Below are 21,463 nucleotides of genomic sequence, written 5' to 3' on the forward strand. Positions count from 1 at the left end.
GGCAGTTCTAGCCAGGTGGGGATTGGGCTCTTCTCCCAGGCAGTCAGCAATAGGACAAGGGGCCATGGGCTTCAACTCTGCCATGGGAAATTGAGGCTGGAGATTAGAAAGCAATTCTTTGCAGAGAGAGTGGTCAGGCATTGGAATGGCTGCCCAGGGAGGTGCTGGACTCACCGGCCCTGGAGGTTTTTAAGCTGAGATTGGACATGGCACTTAGTGCCATGATCTAGTCAATGGACTGGAGTTGGACCAAGGGCTGGACTTGATGATCTCTGAGGTCTTTTCCAACCCAGTCCATTCTGTGATTGTGTGAAAACAAGTATTATAAAAACCCACGAAACAAAAAAACAACCAACAAACAAAAAATAACAAAAACCAAATGCAAACAAATGAGAAAAAAAAAACTCCAACCAAATACAACATAAAACTTGAGTTTGGAAATTATGGAGCAGATTTCTACTGTGCTATTGTTCAGATTAAAAGAACTATTTCCTTGATTGTGTTTTCTCATTGACTTTTCAAACCGCTGTCTTTCTCATAGCTAATAAAGAATTTCTCTAATTTCTATTTCACGAGTCCAAAGGTGAAAATCAGACGGGTTCTGCTTTTAAAAATACATGTGTGTCACGTATACCCCTCCAGCTGGGACAGAATTACTAACGATGTTACATTAATATCTCATCAGATGACCAGTAGCTCAAATGTACAGCACTTTGTGGCTGGAGGGTTCACTCCAAATCCATCAAACCCCAAAAGAACTCAAGTTGCAGCTGCCGCCCCATTCCATAATGTATTGAAATTATGTTCAAAAATCAGGCTAAACTGCACAGAAAATTTCAGAGCACGCGGTGTAAGATATTATTCTTAAGCTTTTCTTTAAACTATACCAATCAAAATGTAGGCGTAAGAACTAAGTCAAATTTTGCAGAAGTGACGTGTGGTGGTTTGTTGATCCTGCGCTTCTGTAGAAAAGCTATAAAGCTTTAAATTCTCCTTTTAATTTTGTTTCAGGTCCAAACTTAGTCTTTTTCAGTCCCGAATAAGCTTGCAGAAGGCGAGCGTGAAGGTGAGTGGAATAAAAAGTCCTCAATATTTCTTGCAATGGTGCTTTGCAGCTGATTTCACGAGGCCTCTGACCAATGCAGAGATGACGGACGTTGCGGAAGACGCATCGTTAGAACAAGTGATGATATAAGAGGACAGAATTACATAGGATCGAATTGACAAGATTTTGTCTAGTTGGGATTACGATTGTTCATTAAAGACCATGTGTGAAATTACCAACTGCATGGGGGAAAATACATTATAAACCCCTTACTGTTAAACACGAAGCTATTAATCCTTTAAAGATTTGGCTTTGTTCATACATAAATACGCATGTTAATCTACTATTAATTCACATTTCATCCTTTAGCTCCTCATTATTACCCATCTTTTAACTTCTGTTTGTCATTGCAGTTAAAAGCGCGCCGATCCGAGTGTAATTCCAAGGCCATCCATGCCAGGAACGATTATCTTCTCACCTTAGCGGCTGCCAACGCGCACCAAGATCGCTACTATCAGACGGACCTAGTGAACATTATGAAGGTAAGAGAGCGAAAATCTGGAAAGCAAAATGAATTAATTATGAAATTTTGGGTTGTTTCATGACTGTGATGTTGGTTTTTCCAATATGCTGCAATAAATTATGACAGTGGGTATCGTGATATTGTCCAGGATCTATGGTACCGATTATCAAACCTCAAACTAAGCAGTTATCTTTATTTTTTAATTCACTTTCTTCTGCAAAACTCAGAACCAAGTCTGTAAAACTAAGACTTGTGTTTTCCTATTGTAGTCAACCTTAAGTAATCTAGAGATTTACTTCTTCAGTAGCATATCCCATAATCTTTTGGATGCAATTAGCTGATGAGAGCATTTCTTTATGGTCTGATTAATGAAAATATAATTATTAAATACCTTGGTTTCAAACTCTGAATTGCTGTTCTCACACGTGGCCACTTGCCAAGTCAAGCCAAGAGCAGATACTTGAACTCATAGGAAATTACAGCCTTAAAAAGTTCAAATATGATTGCTCACGGCTTTTGCTTAATATCATCCCAGAATTACTTAAATATATCTTAGATACACTTAAATTGTAAAATCAGCTCTTTAATTCGCGCTTTATGTAGTTGCGCTTTGGGTATTGATGTTTTCAAGGTTTATTTCGATTTGCTATCCACAAACTATTTCCAGGTGATGCAATCAGGTGCCACAACTTGGAAGCCTGTAATTAGCATTTGCAATGGCTTTCTTGAGGAACTCGCACCGTATTATAACGAATCACTTGTATTCTCATCATGCTTTTGCATAGTGGGGAGGAAAAAATACTGATACGAAGAGCAGGTGAGCGAAGTAGAAAATGAGAGCACCAAATGAGGCCTCTGAGGGATTTTTATATATAAGTTAACTACTCCTATGGCAATATTTGTGTGCTGCTTCGAGTAAATCACAGCCTGGGTTATAAATTCATTGGCATCCCTAATACCTGCTTTTCTGGAGAGGTAAAGCATCTCAGGGTGTCTAAGCACCAATGCAGGGCTGCATTTCTACAGTAAAACATGATATTTGTGCTGACTACATGTGGAGTGCATGGAAATGGTTATAAAAGAAGTATTTCCTTGTAATACTGGAGATAAAATGATGAATCAATGCTTGCTCAAGAGAATTCTGTGGTTACATGCATGGTTGGCTGTCGTCAGTTAACGCTCTGGCTTGGAGGCAATGCCAGAAGCGAATTTAATACGTTTGCAAGGAAACAAACCAAACAGTCATTTGAAATAATAATAAAATGAGCAGATAGGTAAGATTATGGCTGGCTCCGGGGGTTTATGGATGTTGTAACATAAACCCTGCAAAGGGATTCTCGTTTCCTCTCCATGTCTGGATACATTTGGTGTGTTTGACAAAGTAAAGCCAGAGCGAGCCCAGCGGGACCTTCGTCTCTTTGAGTTTCCATAAACATTTAAGTCTTTCGATGTCCATCGATGTTTTACGTGCACGGGGTCCAATTCCTAAAGCTGCCGCTGATCTCTGGTGGTTTCTTTACCCAGTTACTGGGTCCCTCTTGTCCAGTCCTTTCTTTTGTAGAACTTGTTTTGAAGGCTTTTTTCAAAGCAAACCATTTTTTGATATAGAAACCTCTCTGTGCAACCTGTTCTTCTATATCAATAATCGTGGGTGTCTGAAAAGCGAAGTCGCGAGTTCTTTCATCGAGCCAAATTGCTTTGGAAGGAAACAACAACGTTCAGGCTTCTGTTTCTGCATCTCTCTCAGATATTTATAGCACTTGAATCTCTGTCTGGTCAACAACTGTGTTCTTAATGAAAAGCTGTAAATTTGGGTTTTTTCTCACTGTGTGGGAGCAAAACCACATCTCCTTGCAACAAGGTCCTTTGGGTGGGAGTGTTGATGTGCTGGAGGGTGGGAAGGCCATACAGAGGGGTCTGGCCCGGCTGGATGGATGGGCTGAGGCCATTTGTCTGAGGTTCAGCAAGGCCAAGTGCCGGGTCCTGCCCTGGGGTCACAGCAACCCCAGGCAGCGCTACAGGCTCGGGGAAGAGCGGCTGGAAAGTGCCCGGCGGAAAAGGAGCTGGGGGTGTTGGTGCCAGCGGCTGAACATGAGCCAGCGTGTGCCCAGGTGGCCAAGAGGCCACCAGCATCCTGGCTGGTACCAGCACTGGTGTGGCCAGCAGGACTAGAGAAGTGATTGTGCCACTGTGCTGGGACCTGGGGAGGCCAAACTGCCAATCCTGGGGGCAGTTTTGGGCCCCTCATCTCAGGGCTCAGAATGGCACCCCCAGGGGCACCAGAATCACCTCAAAACACAAAATGGCGGCCAGAGGGGTGGTGGTATCGTCTCACAAGAAAGGCCTTGAGGTGCTGGAGCGAGCTGAGAGAAGGGAACGGAGCTGGTGAGGGGCTGGAGCACAAGTGTGATGGGAGCGGCTGAGGGACCTGGGGGGTTCAGCTGGAGAACAGGAGCTGAGGGGAGACCTTCTGATCTCTGAACTGCCTGAAAGGAGCTTGGAGCCAGGGGGGTCGGGCTCTGCTCCCCAGGAACAAGCGCCAGGAGCAGAGGAAACGGCCTCAAGTTGCGCCAGGGGAGGTTGAGGTTGGATGTGGGAACAATTTCTTGCCCAAAGGGCTGTGGGGCATTGGAACAGGCTGCCCAGGGCAGTGCTGGAGTCACCATCCCTGGAGGGTTGGACAGACGGACATGAGGTTCTCAGGACATGGGGCAGGGACAGGGGTGGGTTATGGTTGGACTCAATGATCTTGAGGGTCTCTTCCAACCAAAATATTCCTGTGATCTGGTGCTAAAAGCTGCCTGGAGTCAGTTCACACATAGATAGATACGATAAGGTGGAAACAATTTTCTTGAAAAGGGAAAACGTCCTTCATAAAGAGATCCTGAGGAGTCAGCAAGCCTGGGGATAAGGGTGATTCATCTGATTTAATGTCTCACATTTGCCGGGAGCTCTCAACAAACTTCCCACTCTGCTTACGTAAAAGAACGACGTTGTTACTGGTTTGGTGAGGGTTTATCTCATAGATAAATAACTGATGAAGAGATACAGGAGATGTGGGATTAAAGTAAATACTTGAGGTCTATAAGGGAAGGAGATTTGCTGTCAAGGTCCTGGTTTCTCTCTTACCCCTCTCCTCCCTCTGAAATGTGTGTGGGAACCATACTGAGAACAAAATAGTTCTATTTGGTGTAATGATTGAAAATAAACAATATGGAGGAGGAACTCAAGCGAGAGGTGAAGATTTGAAGGTGAAGAATCACTCAGTATAAGCAAACTTCAATCTTCTGACCAGGAGGTGTGGTATCATCTTGCCAATTTTTGGTCAAGCAGGCAAGACAATAGCACATGAAATTCATGTTAAAATAGAAGAGTTAAGGAGAAAATTGCTGCCTACAGAATAAAGAAGAGATACTAGAACTGGAAATGGAGCGAAGTGAACTCACCATCCCTGGAGGTTTTAAAACGGAGATTGGACATGGCACTTAGTGCCATGATCTAGTCAATGGACTGGAGTTGGACCAAGGCTTGGACTGGATGATCTCTGAGGTCTTTTCCAACCCAGTCCATTCTGTGATTCTGTGAAGGATAAAGAAATGAAGATATTGACTATTAAATGTTTCTAATCCTTCCTCTCGGAAGGGAGGTACTTTGAAAAGGTATGAAAACCCTTTCTAGGCAACATGTTACATGCTATAATAGAGTTGTATTTTCCAAACTGAACATTTTCATTCTTCTATTGAGATTAACATTTTAAAATTGCATCTTATCTTAATATTACTAAGTCCTTAGATATTCTTGTAGTATTTCTACATAAAATGAACTATCAGTTTTAGAATAGAAGTATCAGTTTTAGAATAGAGCCATTAGAAATCATGTGGGAAGTGGAAGAATAGAGTAATTTTATTCTGGTTTTAAAGACATATATATTTGTTGTCTAGAGCAATTGTTTTAAATGGCGTTTAGATATAAAATGACAGCTGCTGGGTACCGCTAGTTCAGTATGGATTCCACTAAAGAGTTGAAGCTTTCAGTGTTTTTCTAGGTATTTTACCCAAAGATGATAAAAACTGTAGGAATTGAAAATGCCATGAAGAGATTTCAGCTCATATTTGGCTCTATGTAAGACAGTAAAACTTGTGCTTATTTACAAGCGTTTCAGAGCCTCTTTCTGTTTGCATCCATCATAAACAATTTCTTCATAGGTTTTAGTTTTAATTGGCTTATTGTTTCCAGAAAGAGAATTGGATCATGTGCTTTCTGGCTTGTTTAAAGCTGGGGTTGGCTTGGCTCAAACATTGCGTTTTGGGTTGAAATTCTGCTGGTTTGGGGGTTAAACAGTGGGTAACTCTCTCCAAAAGCATCACTTTGGACTATCGGCGTGTGCAGACAGCGCTCGCCTTCCTAGAAAACATGACGTTATCTTCTGAACTTTGATGTCTACTTGTATACAGTGATAAATAGCAGATTAAGAGAAATCTGGCTGCCTTTTACTGTCTGTTTCTTCTCGTATTAAATTACCTTCTCTTTCTATTTGCCAAAACCCCAGTCTGGCTCAGTGACATTTTAGTGACTTTTCTTAAAGGTTTTCATCCACATTTAACCAAATTGTAATTTTATAATTGCGCTTTCAGTTTTATAGCATCCAGCTTTTTTGCTCATCCCTATGTAGCCAAGAGGATAAACCACTGAGGTTTATTGTACGATGTGTACGCGAAAACTCAAGCGTTACATCCTGTGCAAGTTGCACCGACAGCAAATGGGTGATGTTAATGTGTCCACATAGCGTGTTCATCAGTTTACAAGCAATAAAATTCATATTGTTGCTAAGAGAAAGGAGTAGGGGTGATATATTTTGCGGCAATAGTGTTTATGCTGGCACAAGGTATTTGTGAAACGTGTTGGCAAAGTGTAACGTGTTGGATTAGAGACACCCGAGGTTGTTCCATGTTCATTGGGAGTTTACATCTGGATCTAACAAAGTCCTGCCACAAAGCTGAGCTCTGCCCTTCATTCCCTGTTGTCATCTTTTTTCTTTAAACCTGGTTGCTAAGATCGAGTCTACAAACTCACTTTAAACTGAGGTCAGGACGAAGTGTAAGGCGATGGTTGAAGTCAATTTGAAGCTGTTTTGATACCTGTGTCTTTAGAAACTTCGTTATTGCTTAATTTCATGTTTTACTGCTCTGCAAGTTCGTTTCATGAGCCGCCTCGACTTTATAAGGCAACTTATAATGAGGAAACGTTAATCTAAAAAAAAGGGGGAGGGCGTCGTGAACATTTTCAGTAATTCTTGGCTTATTGTCAGTAGAAAGAGAGAACTAAAATTGATTTCCAAGTCTAGACTTACAGATGAAATGAGTGTCAGCAATTTATTCCATTACAACCCATGCCAGGTGGGTGCACGTGTCCTTCACACCAACCAAACTATTTTACACGGTGTAAAATATGTTAATAAACCCTTTTATTTTGTTTCTGCAGTATGTTTCCAATACCTGTCGCTCTCGAGGGTTTCCCTTTCAAGACTTGATTTAAAAGTTGGAATCTTTCAGGAAAATCTGACTTTACAGAGCCAGGTCGTCAGTGGAGTTTTGTGGTTGATGCCAAACATAATGTCACCTTTAAGGATCCTGAATGGTATCGTAGGGTATAATAATAATAACATTTTAAATAAAGAGACCCCACCAAATGATCAACAACCAAGTTTCGTCTCAATGCAGGAATCTGTTTCCAGATGCTCGACATGAGGAAGTGCGATTGTATAATTTGGCTCCTGCTCCTGATCAGAGTCCTGGGGGTGATACAGCAGGTTTAAATAGAAACTTCGCCTTACGTCATTTCCCTGGAACAGATCTCTGGTTATGCAAGGGTGATGATACTGAGACATGTTACAGCATTCCTGTTTTAATTCCACAGATCAGCTTTTCAAGTGACAGGTGACGTGTGCTGTTTGCACATCCTTGCCTGGTTTTAAGCGCTGTCTTAATGGGTTCTGACAGAGAAGGAGATGCCGGCTGGAGAAGTGGAGGCAGATGAACCTCATGAGGTTCAGCAAGGCCAAGTGCAAGGTCCTGCACCTGGGTCGGGGCAACCCCCGGTGTCAATCCAGACTGGGGATGGAGGGATGGAGAGCAGCCCCCAGGAGAAGGACTTGGGGGTGCTGGGGGTGAAAGATTGGCCATGAGCCAGCAACGTGTGCTTGCAGCCCAGAAATCCACCCATGTCCTGGGCTGCATCCCCAGCAGCGTGAGCAGCAGGTGGAGGGAGGGGATTCTGCCCCTCTGCTCCGCTCTGGTGAGACCCCCCTGCAGTGCTGGTCCAGCTCTGGGTCCTCAGCACAGGACACACATGGACCTGCTGGAGAGGGGCCAGAGGAGCCACAGGAATGATGCGAGGCTGGAACAGCTCTGCTGGGGGACAGGCTGAGAGAGTTGGGGTGTTCAGCTGGAGAAGAGAAGCTCCAGGGAGACCTTAGTGCAGACTTAAAAGTGTCCGAGAAGAAAGATGGGGACAGATTTTTGAGCAGAGCCTGTTGTGACAGGACAAGGGGTGATGGTTTTAAACTGAAGGAGGGAGATTCAGGCCAGACATGAGGAAGAAATTGTTGCCCTGAGGGTGGTGAGAGCCTGTCCCAGGTTGGCCAGAGAGGTGGTGGCTGAACCATCCCTGGAGACATCCCAGGCCAGGCTGGATGGGGCTCTGAGCAACCTGAGCTGGTGAAGATGTCCCTGCTCATGGCAGGGGGGGCACTGGGGGAGCTGGGAAGGTCTCTTCAACCCAGACTGTTCTATGATTAACGGTCTTAATAATCTACAGTTCCTAGTGGGAAATGTGTGGAAAAGACTGAGCCAGGTTTTGTATTTCTTTTTTAAATGATGGCACGATGGGCAGGAACAAATGGGAACATTCTGATGAAGTATAAGGGAAACGTTTTGCCATGACGTGGTCAGACAGAAGCAGTGCCTCAGGGAGGGGAGGAATGTCATCCCATGGGGACATTCAGAACTTGACTGGACACAACCTTGGGCAACCTGATCCCTTTGGCCCTGCTCTGAGCAGAGGTTGGACTCACTTCTCCCTTTCAACCTCAGTTATTCTATGATTCCAAGAAACAGCAAGCAATAGGATGAGAGGAAACGGCCTCAAGTTGCACCAGGGGAGGTTTAGATTGGATTTTAGGAAAAAATTCTTCCTAGAAAGAGCTGTTGGGCATTGGAACAGGCTGCCCAGGTGGAGTCACCATCCCTGGAGGGGTTTAAAAGGCGTTTAGATGAGGTTCTCAGGGACATGGTTTAGTGCTAGAGTTGGGTTATGGTTGGACTCGATGATCCTTAGGGTCTCTTCTAACTAAAATGATCCTGTGGTTTTGCTTGGGAAGCCCTGACTTGTGGTTCCTGGGTTGGTTGTTTTCTGCTGTTAACTGGAGCAACTTCATGAGCCAACAGTGCTGGAATATTCATGTTCTGCTGAGCCCTGTTCTTTGGGAGCATTGTCGGGAGCTTTTGTGAGTCTATATCTGTGTTTTCAGCATAGTCAACAACCACTTTTAACAATCATTAAAAACACACGTAAGTACAGACCCCAAATACAACTTGTACAAATGAGATTCAACTGAAGCTGGTGGTGTTTTTAAAAATAACCCAAGATGCAGGAGGTTTTGGTGAATTTATGCCAAGAAATGAATAGGATGTGTATGGCAAATGGTTCTTTCCTCTGATGACTTTATTTGACTTGAGAATTAAGTGAACGCATTAGCCGAAGGTCTTAAATAGTCTCAGGAATGTTATCCTAGCAAAGGCTGCCCATTGTGCATCCTGTATAAATAAAAGGCGAACGTTTGCTTGAATGCAGATCTCTGTAGACTCCAGAACAAGCAGAGCCAATGTTATCGCGGTAAGAAATCATTTTACGCACACACATTATTGTTTTATGCTTTTTAGAATGATTTAGAAGCACCCAGGGAATTCCTTTTCTAAAGTGGAGATTCTGTCCTAAATGAAAAAATAGCATTAAGATAAAAGAATTTCGAAGTCACTAGAGGTTTCCATTTTCTTCTATAAATCTCTTTTATTATTTCAGTACCAGCTATTCTTTTAAAATCCTGTAATACTCCCTTTAGAATGTTGAGGCGATTTATGTAAGTGAAAGAACCATTGTTTCATTTCCCCTTCTTGTCAGCTGCGAGCCACAAATATCTTGTAATTACAATTAAGCCAGCCCTAGATTGCGTTATCCACCGTATCAGATGGGCACAGGGACTTTCCTTTGCCACGAGTTTGCGTTGCTATGTTGTTTTTATTCCTAGGAATGGAGGATGAGTGGAGACAGTTGCCCGCCATAGGGTGTGAATATTCCAGGAGATGCTTCCCAAGAGCCGATACCGCTTGGTTTTCCCTTCCAAAGACATCAGTCTGTGCATCTGTGCTCATAAAACCTCAGGGAAATTAATTCCTTTAATAAGGCGGGTGATTATGCATCCACGTAGCTTGTTAAATAATTAATACAGAGTTGCGCTCTCTTTAATTTAGACTTTATTTTAAATGCTCGTGTATTATGCAGTTGATACCTAAGTGCTGCTTTGGAGAACTTGAGCTCCTTCATAGTCTATTGAACGTGTGCTAACTACAGTTTTGAGCGTTTATCTTCTGTCTGACCGTGAATAAACACGCACAGGGAAGTGAGAAGAGGCTTCCTACCAGAAAAACAACCACTTCTGATGGCAATTTTGGCAGAATCACAAGCAAGGGAAGGTTAGATGGCCTTACCAGTAAGTAATACTGCCACCTCTAGCTATGGCAGCGTTGAATATTTTCAATATCCGCACCCTGAAAGATCACGTTACTCGTCCAACAGCCCTTTCCAAGTGAACTCGAGACACGAGAGCGGGTCTGAATCACAACTCTTTCTGTTGCACAGATGAAAAACACAGTGATGGTAACATTTCAGCTCCGTCTCACCTCGTGTTTTAACCACAAGCCAGTTCCTCGTCCATAGAGGCCGTTTATATGCAGTGGACTAAGTATTTATTCCTCCATGGTGTAACAACAGGGTATAGCAAAGCCTGGTCTATAAATCAAGCCAACTTATCTTAAAACAATAATCATTTCTCATAGGATAATAAAACCATTTCTTGATAATGCTTCTGACTTGTCAGCGAGTTTCCCTTTGGCATTTGGACTGAAATAACATTAGAAAAAAAAGGGTCGATCGCCAAAAAAACATGCTGTGATTTTACAGATGCTCATGAAAGGTATTTCCTGCATAGGAGGTTACGTAGAAGAAACCGTGAATGTATTTATAGGAGAAAGCAACGGGAGGCCGGCACAGCGAGCAGGAGTGATTTGGGAAGGAATAAAGAGAAATAATCAGTGGTGAAGGTTGCTTGCAAAGCAGAAGAAGAAGGAAAATGACTAAAAGCCAAAAAAATATCAAAATCATTGGTAGGAAGAAAGCACAAGGGTTAAGATGGGGAGGGATGTACCTCACCACAGTCCCAGTGGTCTTGTTGAGAAATAGTTTAAGGAGTTAATAAAAAACTTTCAGACTTTTATATTTTATATAGAAACCATTCAGGATTTGGATCAGGCTTCAAGATTTTTCTGTCAGGTGTCAGAAAACGACCCGGTTTTGAACAGGAAATGAAACTCGGCCGTCTTGTTTCAAAACGGCGCTGTAACACGACAAAGAACCGTTCCCGAAATCGTCGGCTCTGCCAGAAAGCGGCTGATGAGTCGCGCCGAATGATCTCCCAAATTCAGGAAGCACCTGGTGATGCAGGTGGGGCTACGTCGCAAAACTTCAACTAAAAACACACAAAATTCCTATTTTAGAAGTCACGGAGACAGACATCCCGTACGGATCATTCACAGGGGTTTGGTTGGTTGGGGTTTTTGTTTTTAACAGCTCTGGGTTGACTCAAAGAATTAAAGATACAAGGAGAGTTTTTTCCTCAGCAGTTTTAGCTGCTATTATTTATTACCCCTTTTAAAGAGTTACCTGCAATTCGCACATATTTACATTGAAACCATGTGAAGAGCTCACGTACCATTCTAAAAAGTGAACGCGTGCGCACGGTTTTGTCGTGTTGTCACGTTCCGTTCGGCGATGGACTCGTGATGGTTCTTTTACCTTGATCTCGGAGCGCAAAATTAAGGCAACCAAAATGCTAAGGGGTTATAATTCAATCAAGCAGTGTTACTTTATTAATTTTCCCGTAAAGTGGCACGAGATAGAGAATAAGAAAAGGAAAGGGGAAAGAAACGGGGAAAAGTAAAGGTAAAGACGAGAAATGAGGTTGCGTTTATCACCAGTCGAGTTCCAGAAGTGTCCCTCTGGTCTCTGGTCCCGTTGAGTCTGGCTGGTCCCCTGTCATGGTTTGGGATCCTCTAGTGGGAAGATCTTCAACGGTGTCCATTCTGGAGTCACCTTTTATGCTTCTTCACCCCGCCTTGCTCCCATTGTTTCAGGCCAGTCTCCACCTTGATTTCGCAACCCAGGCTCGTATTGCACAGGCTTGAGAGATTCACGCTTTCTTTTGCCAGCACTTACGTGTCCAGCATTCAGGGTCTTCCTCTGGTCCATCGGGTGACCTCAGGACCCTTGGCGAGCTCCTGGGCATGCTCCTTGTCGTTGGCCATTGTTTGAGGGAGCAGGTGAGGGACACGTGTGACTGAGGCTGCAGGTGACAACACATCTTGTGGACGGCAGCTCTTGTCCCTGGGTCGATGAGACCCTCATAACAACAGCTTTCAGGAGGCGGGGGCTGGTTTGGCTGGAGAAGCAGGCAAAGTCCACACAGCAGCCACTGTTAGTAGCAGCCCCTCCATATCAGAGAAACAGTTCAACACAATGCTTCTCCTCGGGCCTCTCTCCAAGTCATTGTCCATCTGTTCTTTCTGTCAGGGCTTCAGTTCTCTAAGTTCTTGATGGCGATGGTCAGGCAAATACCGCTCCATCTTCGGACCCACTCTCACACCTGTTAAATGACATATTAAACTATAAATGTTATTGAAACTGTGGACTGATAATATGTATCAGTCAAATGGCGGTTTGTAGGAATTCTCTGTGTGAGAAATGAACCATCCTGTGCCCCCAGAGTGGTTATTTAGGACCCAAATGATGATGGAGTTGGTACTGAAAACTGATAACTAGATATCTGCGTGTTTTTCATCACAAATGAAATATCCAGCAACTTAATATAGGTTAAGAATTAAAAGCAGTCATCTGGACGCATCAGGGGTAGAGACAAAGATGGGCTGGTTTAAATCCTCTACCAAAACATCTCAGTCTTGCTATAGATTTTGTTGCCTTCAAGGAACGCGGAAGGCAGTTTAAAAGAAGGCAAAACATGTTATAATGCCCATCTTTTGATGGAGGGACTGGTTCAGTGGCTCAGAGGTCAACAACAGGCAAATACGTGGTTGTCAAATTGTGAGATGCTTTTTATCCTTTCACCTTTGAAAGATTTGCTTCTGTGTTTCAACCCGAGTTTGATGACAGTGGAGGTGTTGTATGGGATGGATGGATGGATGGATGGGTGGATGGATGGATGGAGAATTGACGTAGCCTCTGTGGACAATGACAATTTGAGCTGTATTTTTGGCACGGTCTTTAGAACAACGTTCTTGGCTTGGAATCGCTTCCTGCAGCTGAATTCTGGGCTCGTGCTTGTGATTCTTTATGCGTCCTGTGGTTTGCAGCACACGCTCAAAAGGCAACGCAAAACATCAGTTTTCAGCTCCTTTGAGAGGTCGGTAAATGGCTCAGGCCTCCATCAGCAGTGAATGGGTGTGCAGCTGGTATCGGGAGAGAGAAGTTCTGGTTTAGGCCACTCAGGACAGCATCCTGGCTGGTACCAGCACTGGTGTGGCCAGCAGGCCCAGGGCAGTGACCGCCCCTGTGCTGGGACCTGGGGAGGCCAAACCGCCAATCCTGGGGGCAGTTTTGGCACCCTCATCTCAGGGCTCAAAATGGCGGCCTCAGGGGCACCAAAATCACCTTGAAACACAAAATGGCGGCACCAGAATCACCTCAGTTCTCAAAATGGCGGCCAGAGGGCTGGCGGGATCACCTCACAAGAAAGGCCTTGAGGTGCTGGAGTGAGTTGAGAGAGGGGAACGGAGCTGGTGAGGGGCTGGAGCACAAGTGTGATGGAGCGGCTGAGGGACCTGGGGGGTTCAGCTGGAGAACAGGAGCTGAGGGGAGACCTTCTGATCTCTGAACTGCCTGAAAGGAGCTTGGAGCCAGGGGGGTCGGGCTCTGCTCCCCAGGAACAAGCGCCAGGAGCAGAGGAAACGGCCTCAAGTTGCACCAGGGGAGGTTGAGGTTGGATGTGGGGAACAATTTCTTCCCCAAAGGGCTGTGGGGCATTGGAACAGGCTGCCCAGGGCAGTGCTGGAGTCACCATCCCTGGAGGGCTGGACAGTCCCTGTGGTTCTCAGGGACATGGGGCAGGGACAGGGTTGCTTTAACTATTGGAATCAATGATCTTGCGGGTCTTTTCCAACCAAAACCATCCTATGATTCCATGATCCTAAACGTTCCTTTGCGCTGCTCTGAAGGCATCAGAGCTGATCCTGGAATTAGGCCACAGAAGGGTCTTACGAGGCAAGAAATTCCTATTTAGCATTTAGAAATCGCTGGGCAAATAATTGATTGGAAAACTCGGTCAAGGGAGGATGAGAAGGGGGAAGCCTACAATACGATTTGTCTGCCTACCTGCTAGTTTTCATACAGAAAATAACTAATTCCCAGCTGTTCAAGTTGTCGTCTCTGCTAAAAAGGCTTTTATAGCTTCGATAAACCCCCTTGTTGTGGAAGAGAAGCAAATATTCCCTACGAGTTGATTTGTTAGACCCATAACACCGGATAACTGACTACATGGAATGGTGTGGTCCAGCTGAACAAGGGTATTATTTTGTTGTTATTGAAGCACTAAGGTAACTGCTTAAAGGACTTTAATGATAATTAAAAGCAATAATGTGTCTCTGGTAATACCAAGTGTCATTCATCATTAATGGGCCAAACCTGTTCGGTGCAGCCGGTTCCTCAGGACTCCTTGGGAGCAGCATCAGGCAAAAGCATCAAGCAGCACCCTTCAATTTTACCTTGAAAAAGTCTTCATGGATATCCAAAACTTCAAATAAAGATCTTAAAATGCTTCATTCAGGGGCTTTAATGTCACGTAACTCAAAGTTCTGGGCACTGAAAATGATCTAAAGATACTGGAAGAAAATGTACTTGAAGAATCATGACAAAATCCTGATCTTTTGGGTGCCTAAATTGATTTGGAGAAGCTACTTTTGACTGAAGTTTAAAACCAGGTATGTGGAGATAGGTAGAAATCAGGTTTCAACTTCAAGCTGAAGAATACTAGAAAGAAACATTTAAATCTGCTCCTTTTAGTCAAACTGTTCAGTGCTTTTTATTAGACCTCAGGTATAATGATGTAATTTAGCAGGTGAGAATTCAATAGAAGAGAAATAAAAGCTCTAGGAAAAAGGTGGATGAAAAGGAAGACGTATCTTTTTTCCACGTAAAATGTCTTCGCAAGTATTTGTGACTGTTGCGTGAATACCCAAATAATCTAACAAATCATTTGTTGACCCACTTCTTGCTCTTCTCAATGGGCGTTGATTGTCTTGGGTCATTTTCACGGTGTGTATATGTGATTACAAGTACGAATATCTGTATTTAAATTCTCCGTATCGACGTTCAAGTGAAGGTTTACCATGGAGATATCAGAGATGGTGTTAATCATAATAACTTTGGTGATTATTTCCATTTATTTCATAGTAAAGACTAAGTATTAAACATAGATTTGTGTGATGGAAATCCCAAATTCAACAGATTCTTGGGGCATTTTTGGACGTGATTTAACCATCACTCGCGCTATTCTATGTACTGTTAGGACATCTGAGCAGAAGTATTATAAAATTAAGTAGTTTTTAAGGAGGTTTGAGCATTAATCGTAGAGCAATGTTGAAATAAATTTGAAAAGCAGCTTATTTTAATGCCGTTACATTCATCAAATGATATGATGAGAATAAAATAGGTATTTCCAGTCAGGCCATGCTTAAAAAGTAATTTAATTGCACAATATTTTAACACGACCAGATCCCATTTTATTCACTTTGCTGTTGGTTTTTATTACCCATCACTGCTGTATCTCAAATAGCAGAAGCTTATAAAATACTGTCGGCTTCAAGAGAAAACAGCCCAAGCAACGAACCCATCAATGTTCGTTCAGGAACACAGTTGTAATGTTCCTTTTTAATGATTTTTTCATGGAATTCCCGAGCAATATTTGGGAAACACGAGTTAATCTTCTCTGGTAAAGTCCTGTGATGGGTTTTTTTCCTTGATTGTTTGGGAGAATTTCTTTCATTGTGTTGCGATTCTATAATAATTTTCATAATACTGGGACTTGGAGCCATTTTAAGAACACGTCGCTCATTTCCGTAGATGACAAAAATGCCTAAAAACAGTTTAGTTCCTTAGATTTTAGTCTGATTGGTAAAGACTATCTGATAATCCTTCAATGAAAAGCCTTATCAGGATCATGGGGTTCACTCTATGAAATAAACTCTGCCTTTTTCCTACTGTTTAAATACCATTTTAATTTAAAATTTAAAAAATACACTTGAATTTTAGTCGGAAAATGTCTTTATTATCCTGAAAAGACCCTTTGTGGATTAGCACCACGTCCCATTTGTAGAACCACGTCGGTCGGCAGGTGACGTCCCTTTGAATCTAAAATCCCAGAATCCCAGAATGTCAGGGGTTGAAGGGCCCTGGAAAGCTCATGCAGTGCAATCCCCCATGGAGCAGGAACACCCAGATGAGGTTACACAGGAAGGTGTCCAGGCGGGTTGGAATGTCTGCAGAGAAGGAGACTCCACAACCTCCCTGGGCAGCCTGGGCCAGGCTCTGCTACCGTCACCGGGAACAAGTTGCTTCTCATATTCAAGTGGAACCTCCTGTGTTCCAGTTTGTACCCATTGCCCCTTGTCCTATCACTGGTTGTCACCCAGAAGAGCCTGGCTCCATCCTCCTGACACTCCCCCTTTCCATATTGATCCCCAGGAATGAGTCCCCCCTCAGTGTCCTCTTGTCCAGCTCCAGAGCCCCAGCTCCCTCAGCCTTTCCTCACACGGGAGATGCTCCACTCCCTTCAGCATCTTGGTGGCTGCGCTGGACTCTCTCCAGCAGTTCCCTGTCCTGCTGGAACTGAGGGGCCACAACTGGACACAATATTCCAGGTGTGGTCTCCCCAGGGCAGAGCAGAGGGGCAGGAGAACCTCTCTGACCTACTGACCACCCCCTTCTAACCCACCCCAGGTACCATTGGCTTCCTGGCCACAAGGGCCCAGTGCTGGCTCATGCTCAAATGCTGAGTAATAGATGGAATTTATGGACATTTTTCATATTCGAGTATCACCATCACTAAACTTACGCCGAGAGCATCATTTGAAAAGCCTGTTTGCCAAGTAGTTTGCTGGAAGTGAGAAGTAACTTTAAACCGATGTCGAGAAACAAAACCATATGGGAGCGATAAATCCAAATGGCAATTGGGAATTGCCGGAGCAAAGGAAGTTTTTATTCAATGGATTTATTGAAGAAAGAAATGAAAAGCAAACTGGACAAATGATGACACAGAGATTGAATCAACTGAAGAAAACCTAAAAGATGTAATGGCAAAAGAGATGGTTATGAAAATAGAATAAAATAAAAGCTCATGAGGATGCGTATGATCGGGAACTGATTTTATTTTATTTATTTTTTTTACATTTCTCTGCCAAGGGAGTGTTTTGAACTATTAAGAACCATGGGATTTGGTATGAAATTCATTTTCGTGTGCACATTTGTGTGTCAATATAAGGTTTCTGTCCCTCAGTCTATACTCTTGTAGAACAGAGAACATTTGAAGACTTATCCAGAAGAGCGAGTATCTCTGAGTCAAGCAGTGTAGGGGAAAGGGACCTGGGGGTCCTGGGGACAGCAGGGTGACCATGAGCCAGCACTGGGCCCTTGTGGCCAGGAAGCCAATGGTACCTGGGGTGGGTTAGAAGGGGGTGGTCAGTAGGTCAGAGAGGTTCTCCTGCCCCTCTGCTCTGCCCTGGGGAGACCACACCTGGAATATTGTGTCCAGTTGTGGCCCCTCAGTTCCAGCAGGACAGGGAACTGCTGGAGAGAGTCCAGCGCAGCCACCAAGATGCTGAAGGGAGTGGAGCATCTCCCGTGTGAGGAAAGGCTGAGGGAGCTGGGGCTCTGGAGCTGGACAAGAGGACACTGAGGGGGGACTCATTCATGTTTACAGATATCTAAAGGGTGAGTGTCAGGAGGATGGAGCCAGGCTCTTCTCGGTGACAACCAATGGTAGGACAAGGGGCAATGGGTTCAAACTGGAACACAGGAGTTTCCACTTAAATTTGAGAAGCAACTTGTTCCTGGTGAGGGTGGCAGAGCCTGGCCCAGGCTGCCCAGGGGATTGTGGAGTCTCCTTCTGTGCAGACATTCCAACCCGCCTGGACACCTTCCTGTGTAACCTCATCTGGGTGTTCCTGCTCCATGGGGGGATTGCACTGGATGAGCTTTCCAGGTCCCTTCCAACCCCTGACATTCTGGGATTCTGTGATCTCTACAGTGAAGGCTTCGGGGAGACTTTGCTGGTAAATTCCCACCTTTGACACATAATAAGGAAAAATCCCAAGAGTTTTCTTGCAGGTGGGTCTGTGTTTGTGTGATTCAATCCTGTAGGAGCCAAGAATCGTCGTGGTTCTCACCCATCCTCAAGCCAAGCACATTTCTTTAACCTACCTTCCAAATAATTCATTGTTGGGTACGTTTTCCTGCCGAATTAAAGAATAATAAAGCCAGCTGCAAATGCTCGACATTCCACATATCCCAGCGCTCTTCAAGAATGATGATGATGATGATGTGGTGGGCGTAGGAATCCTTGAATAGCAGAAATCAGTGGCAAAATGCTGAACAATTTAAACCCCCGTTTTACAAACCACCAATTGAGGGTTGGATTTCAACCTGATTTTTATTTGCTTTTTGCCAAGAACGAGGAAATACAAAAGCAAAGGGGATTGCACCAGGGTAAGTCAATGAAAATCACCTACCAGACCCTCATCATTAAATGGGACAACTCCAGCGCACAACCATGAGACCTGTGGATGCAAATCTAGAAGGAGTATTTAAAATTATCATTAATTTTGCTTCTATTTGTTTTAAAGGGACTTTGTCTCTGGACGATGGGCATCTGTTGGTGGCCATTCAATGCTTTTCTCTGCTCAGAGTTGACTTTAGTGCACCAGCAACACGTTTTTTGTCATAAAAAACAATGACCCTGGCTGAATTATAAAGGAACAATCGCCAAGTGACTCATACAACCAAACAAAGAACTTGCAGACAAGCCCAAAACTATTGACCCTCGAAAATACAAAGCTCTGAGCAAACAAATCAGGGCACTTGTTCTCTGAGTGTTTCTTGTTCTCACGTTTGCCACGACATTGAGGAAACACCGATAGTTTCTGCAATTTTTGTTGATTTAAATAGTCACTTTATACACTTTGCAGCCCTTTGCACCATATTCTCACCTTATTTTTTAACCTGCTTTTGTAATTTTCACTCATTCCCAGATTTTTTTGTCATTGTGGTGCGGATATGTCCCTGTAATATCTTCTCACTTCCTTGTTCTTTAGAATGTCCTTCTGAAGAACACGCGGTCGTGCAGGATGTTGATTTAAGAAAAAGAAACAGGAGAAGCTGAGTAGCTTGATAACAACAGCACAGCGAGATAGTTATAAAAATTCCTTAAAATTATTTCTTATGGAACCACAGAGAGGTGGCAAAGGATCTTTCTGTAGGGACTTTTGAGTTTTTGGGGCCAAACCTTCTTCATTTCAAGGAGATATGAACACAATGATTGGGGTGGTAGGAAACTTGGCTCTAAGTGCAGTAAGGGCTAGAAAAAGTCTGCAAATCACTACCTTCTTTGTTTCTTTTGGCTGATATTGTGTCTGATGATGCTGCTCTTCTTGGTGACAACCAGTGATAGAACAAGGGGCAATGGGTACAAACTGGAACACAGGAGGTTCGACTTAAATATGAGAAGGAACTTGTTCCTGGTGAGGGTGGCAGAGCCTGGCCCAGGCTGCCCAGGGGGTTGTGGAGTCTCCTTCTGTGCAGACATTCCAACCCGCCTGGACACCTTCCTGTGTAACCTCATCTGGGTGTTCCTGCTCCATGGGGGGATTGCACTGGATGAGCTTTCCAGGGCCCTTCAACCCCTGACATTCTGGGATTCAGTGAGAAGAGCGTGTGTCGTATGCAGGGACAGGAGTTGGACTTGATGATCCTTCTGGGTCCCTTCCAACTCAGGCCGTTCTGTCATTCTATGGAGTGTGTAGATTCTTCTCATCGTCTTTTCTTCGGAGCTTTCTCCTCTCGCAGATACGGTTTAGCAGAAAAACCATTTTTTTTCTCCAAAGGGCAAGCCAGGCAGTAGAATTCAGTCATTTTTAAGTCAGGCTTCAATATCATGATCGACGCAGACACTGCGCAGTTGTTCCTCCAGGGCTGGGACGACTGGGAAACACAGAAGCTCCCATTGGTTTTGTGTCAGATATTTGCTGCAGGGACAGAGTTTGGGGACAATTCTCTTGCTTCAGTCTTGGATATGTTGGTAATTTATATATAGAACTCAAATTTTGTTGACAAAGAGAGATTTCTGTTAGGGTGTCTTGATGGAGGAGAAGGGCATTTCAGCATGGACAACTGCAGTGATGGAAGAATTTAAAAAGAAAAAGACTTAAATAATGATGTCTAGAATAAATTACGGCCAGGAATCAGCATTTTTAAAGGAAAATCACCCTGGAATGTCACTGTTAACAGAAAGGGATGGGTTTTCCTGACCTTCCTTCCTTCTCTCCCAGTGTCCTTGGGAAATGCTGCTACGTGTCGCGGCTCCGAATCCCGCTGAGGTCGGCAAAACCGCCCGATTCAAGTTGTTGACTTCATGACTTCCGAGTTTTAAAGGAATGTTTTAAAATCCTCTCCCCTTCGCCGTCAAATAATCTGAGATCCATTGGGATAAAATAGATATGAACCACTTTTGATTTAAACTCGGAGACCCGGCAGATGCTTAAGCTGATGTCTTAATAGTAATAATTACTGATAACAATTTAGCTATTGTTGTACCTTTCTTTTGATATTTGCATATAAAAACACTTGGAGTCTCATTTTACCAAAATCGCTCGACTGAAAATTCACAGGCCACACAATCTGTGAGATCACCCTGTTTATTTAATGAATTATAGATGTAAGTGTTAAATACAAACACTCAACAAGCTTCACTCAGCTTGTGCATTACGTAATTTATATATATATTTTTTTTTAATGCTGAGTAAGAAAACATTTAGGGTAATGTTATGGAAAGTACAAGGTGAAAAATAGAGTCCCTGTTGTTCTTAATAGGTTACAGGTTGTTTCCAAAACAAAACGCATCAGGGATGGATAAAACGGGGTTTCTAATGCAACTACAAATAGGGCAATACAAGAATTTCGCTTTAAGTTTTAATAGGCTACCTAAAATAGAGAGAAGGCATCTGTGATATGAATCTCCCTTTTTGATTGAGGTTTTTGCTTTGATGACTAAACAGGAAAATATGTCACATAACCGTGACGTAACCCCATTGACTTCGTAGAAAAGTGACCGCTCCACAACAATGAATTTTTTGGTCCGTTCATTTAAAACTTTTCCTTATCTTTCCATTTTCAGCCTGTGGGACAGAGTCAGGTCGAATTTTATTATGTTACCTCCACCCATGTAAGGAAATTCTTTGCCTTCCACATCAACTGTATTGTTTCCAGCAAAATGGTGGCAGCTT

General features: G+C 43.6%; 1 protein-coding gene across 2 annotated transcripts in view; it reads left to right on the forward strand.

Moving 5' to 3' along the window:
• Positions 1-21,463, forward strand: part of FCHSD2 (FCH and double SH3 domains 2) — a 170,769-nt gene that overhangs the window by 89,750 nt on the left and 59,556 nt on the right. For both annotated transcript variants that reach the window (XM_065065189.1, XM_065065111.1), the window contains exons 7-8: positions 1,012-1,066; positions 1,459-1,587. In XM_065065189.1, coding sequence (XP_064921261.1) covers positions 1,012-1,066; positions 1,459-1,587 — 184 coding nt within the window. The remainder of the gene's footprint in view (positions 1-1,011; positions 1,067-1,458; positions 1,588-21,463) is intronic.

Source organism: Columba livia, chromosome 1 (genome assembly GCF_036013475.1).
Source record: "Columba livia isolate bColLiv1 breed racing homer chromosome 1, bColLiv1.pat.W.v2, whole genome shotgun sequence".
Lineage (NCBI taxonomy): Eukaryota > Metazoa > Chordata > Aves > Columbiformes > Columbidae > Columba > Columba livia.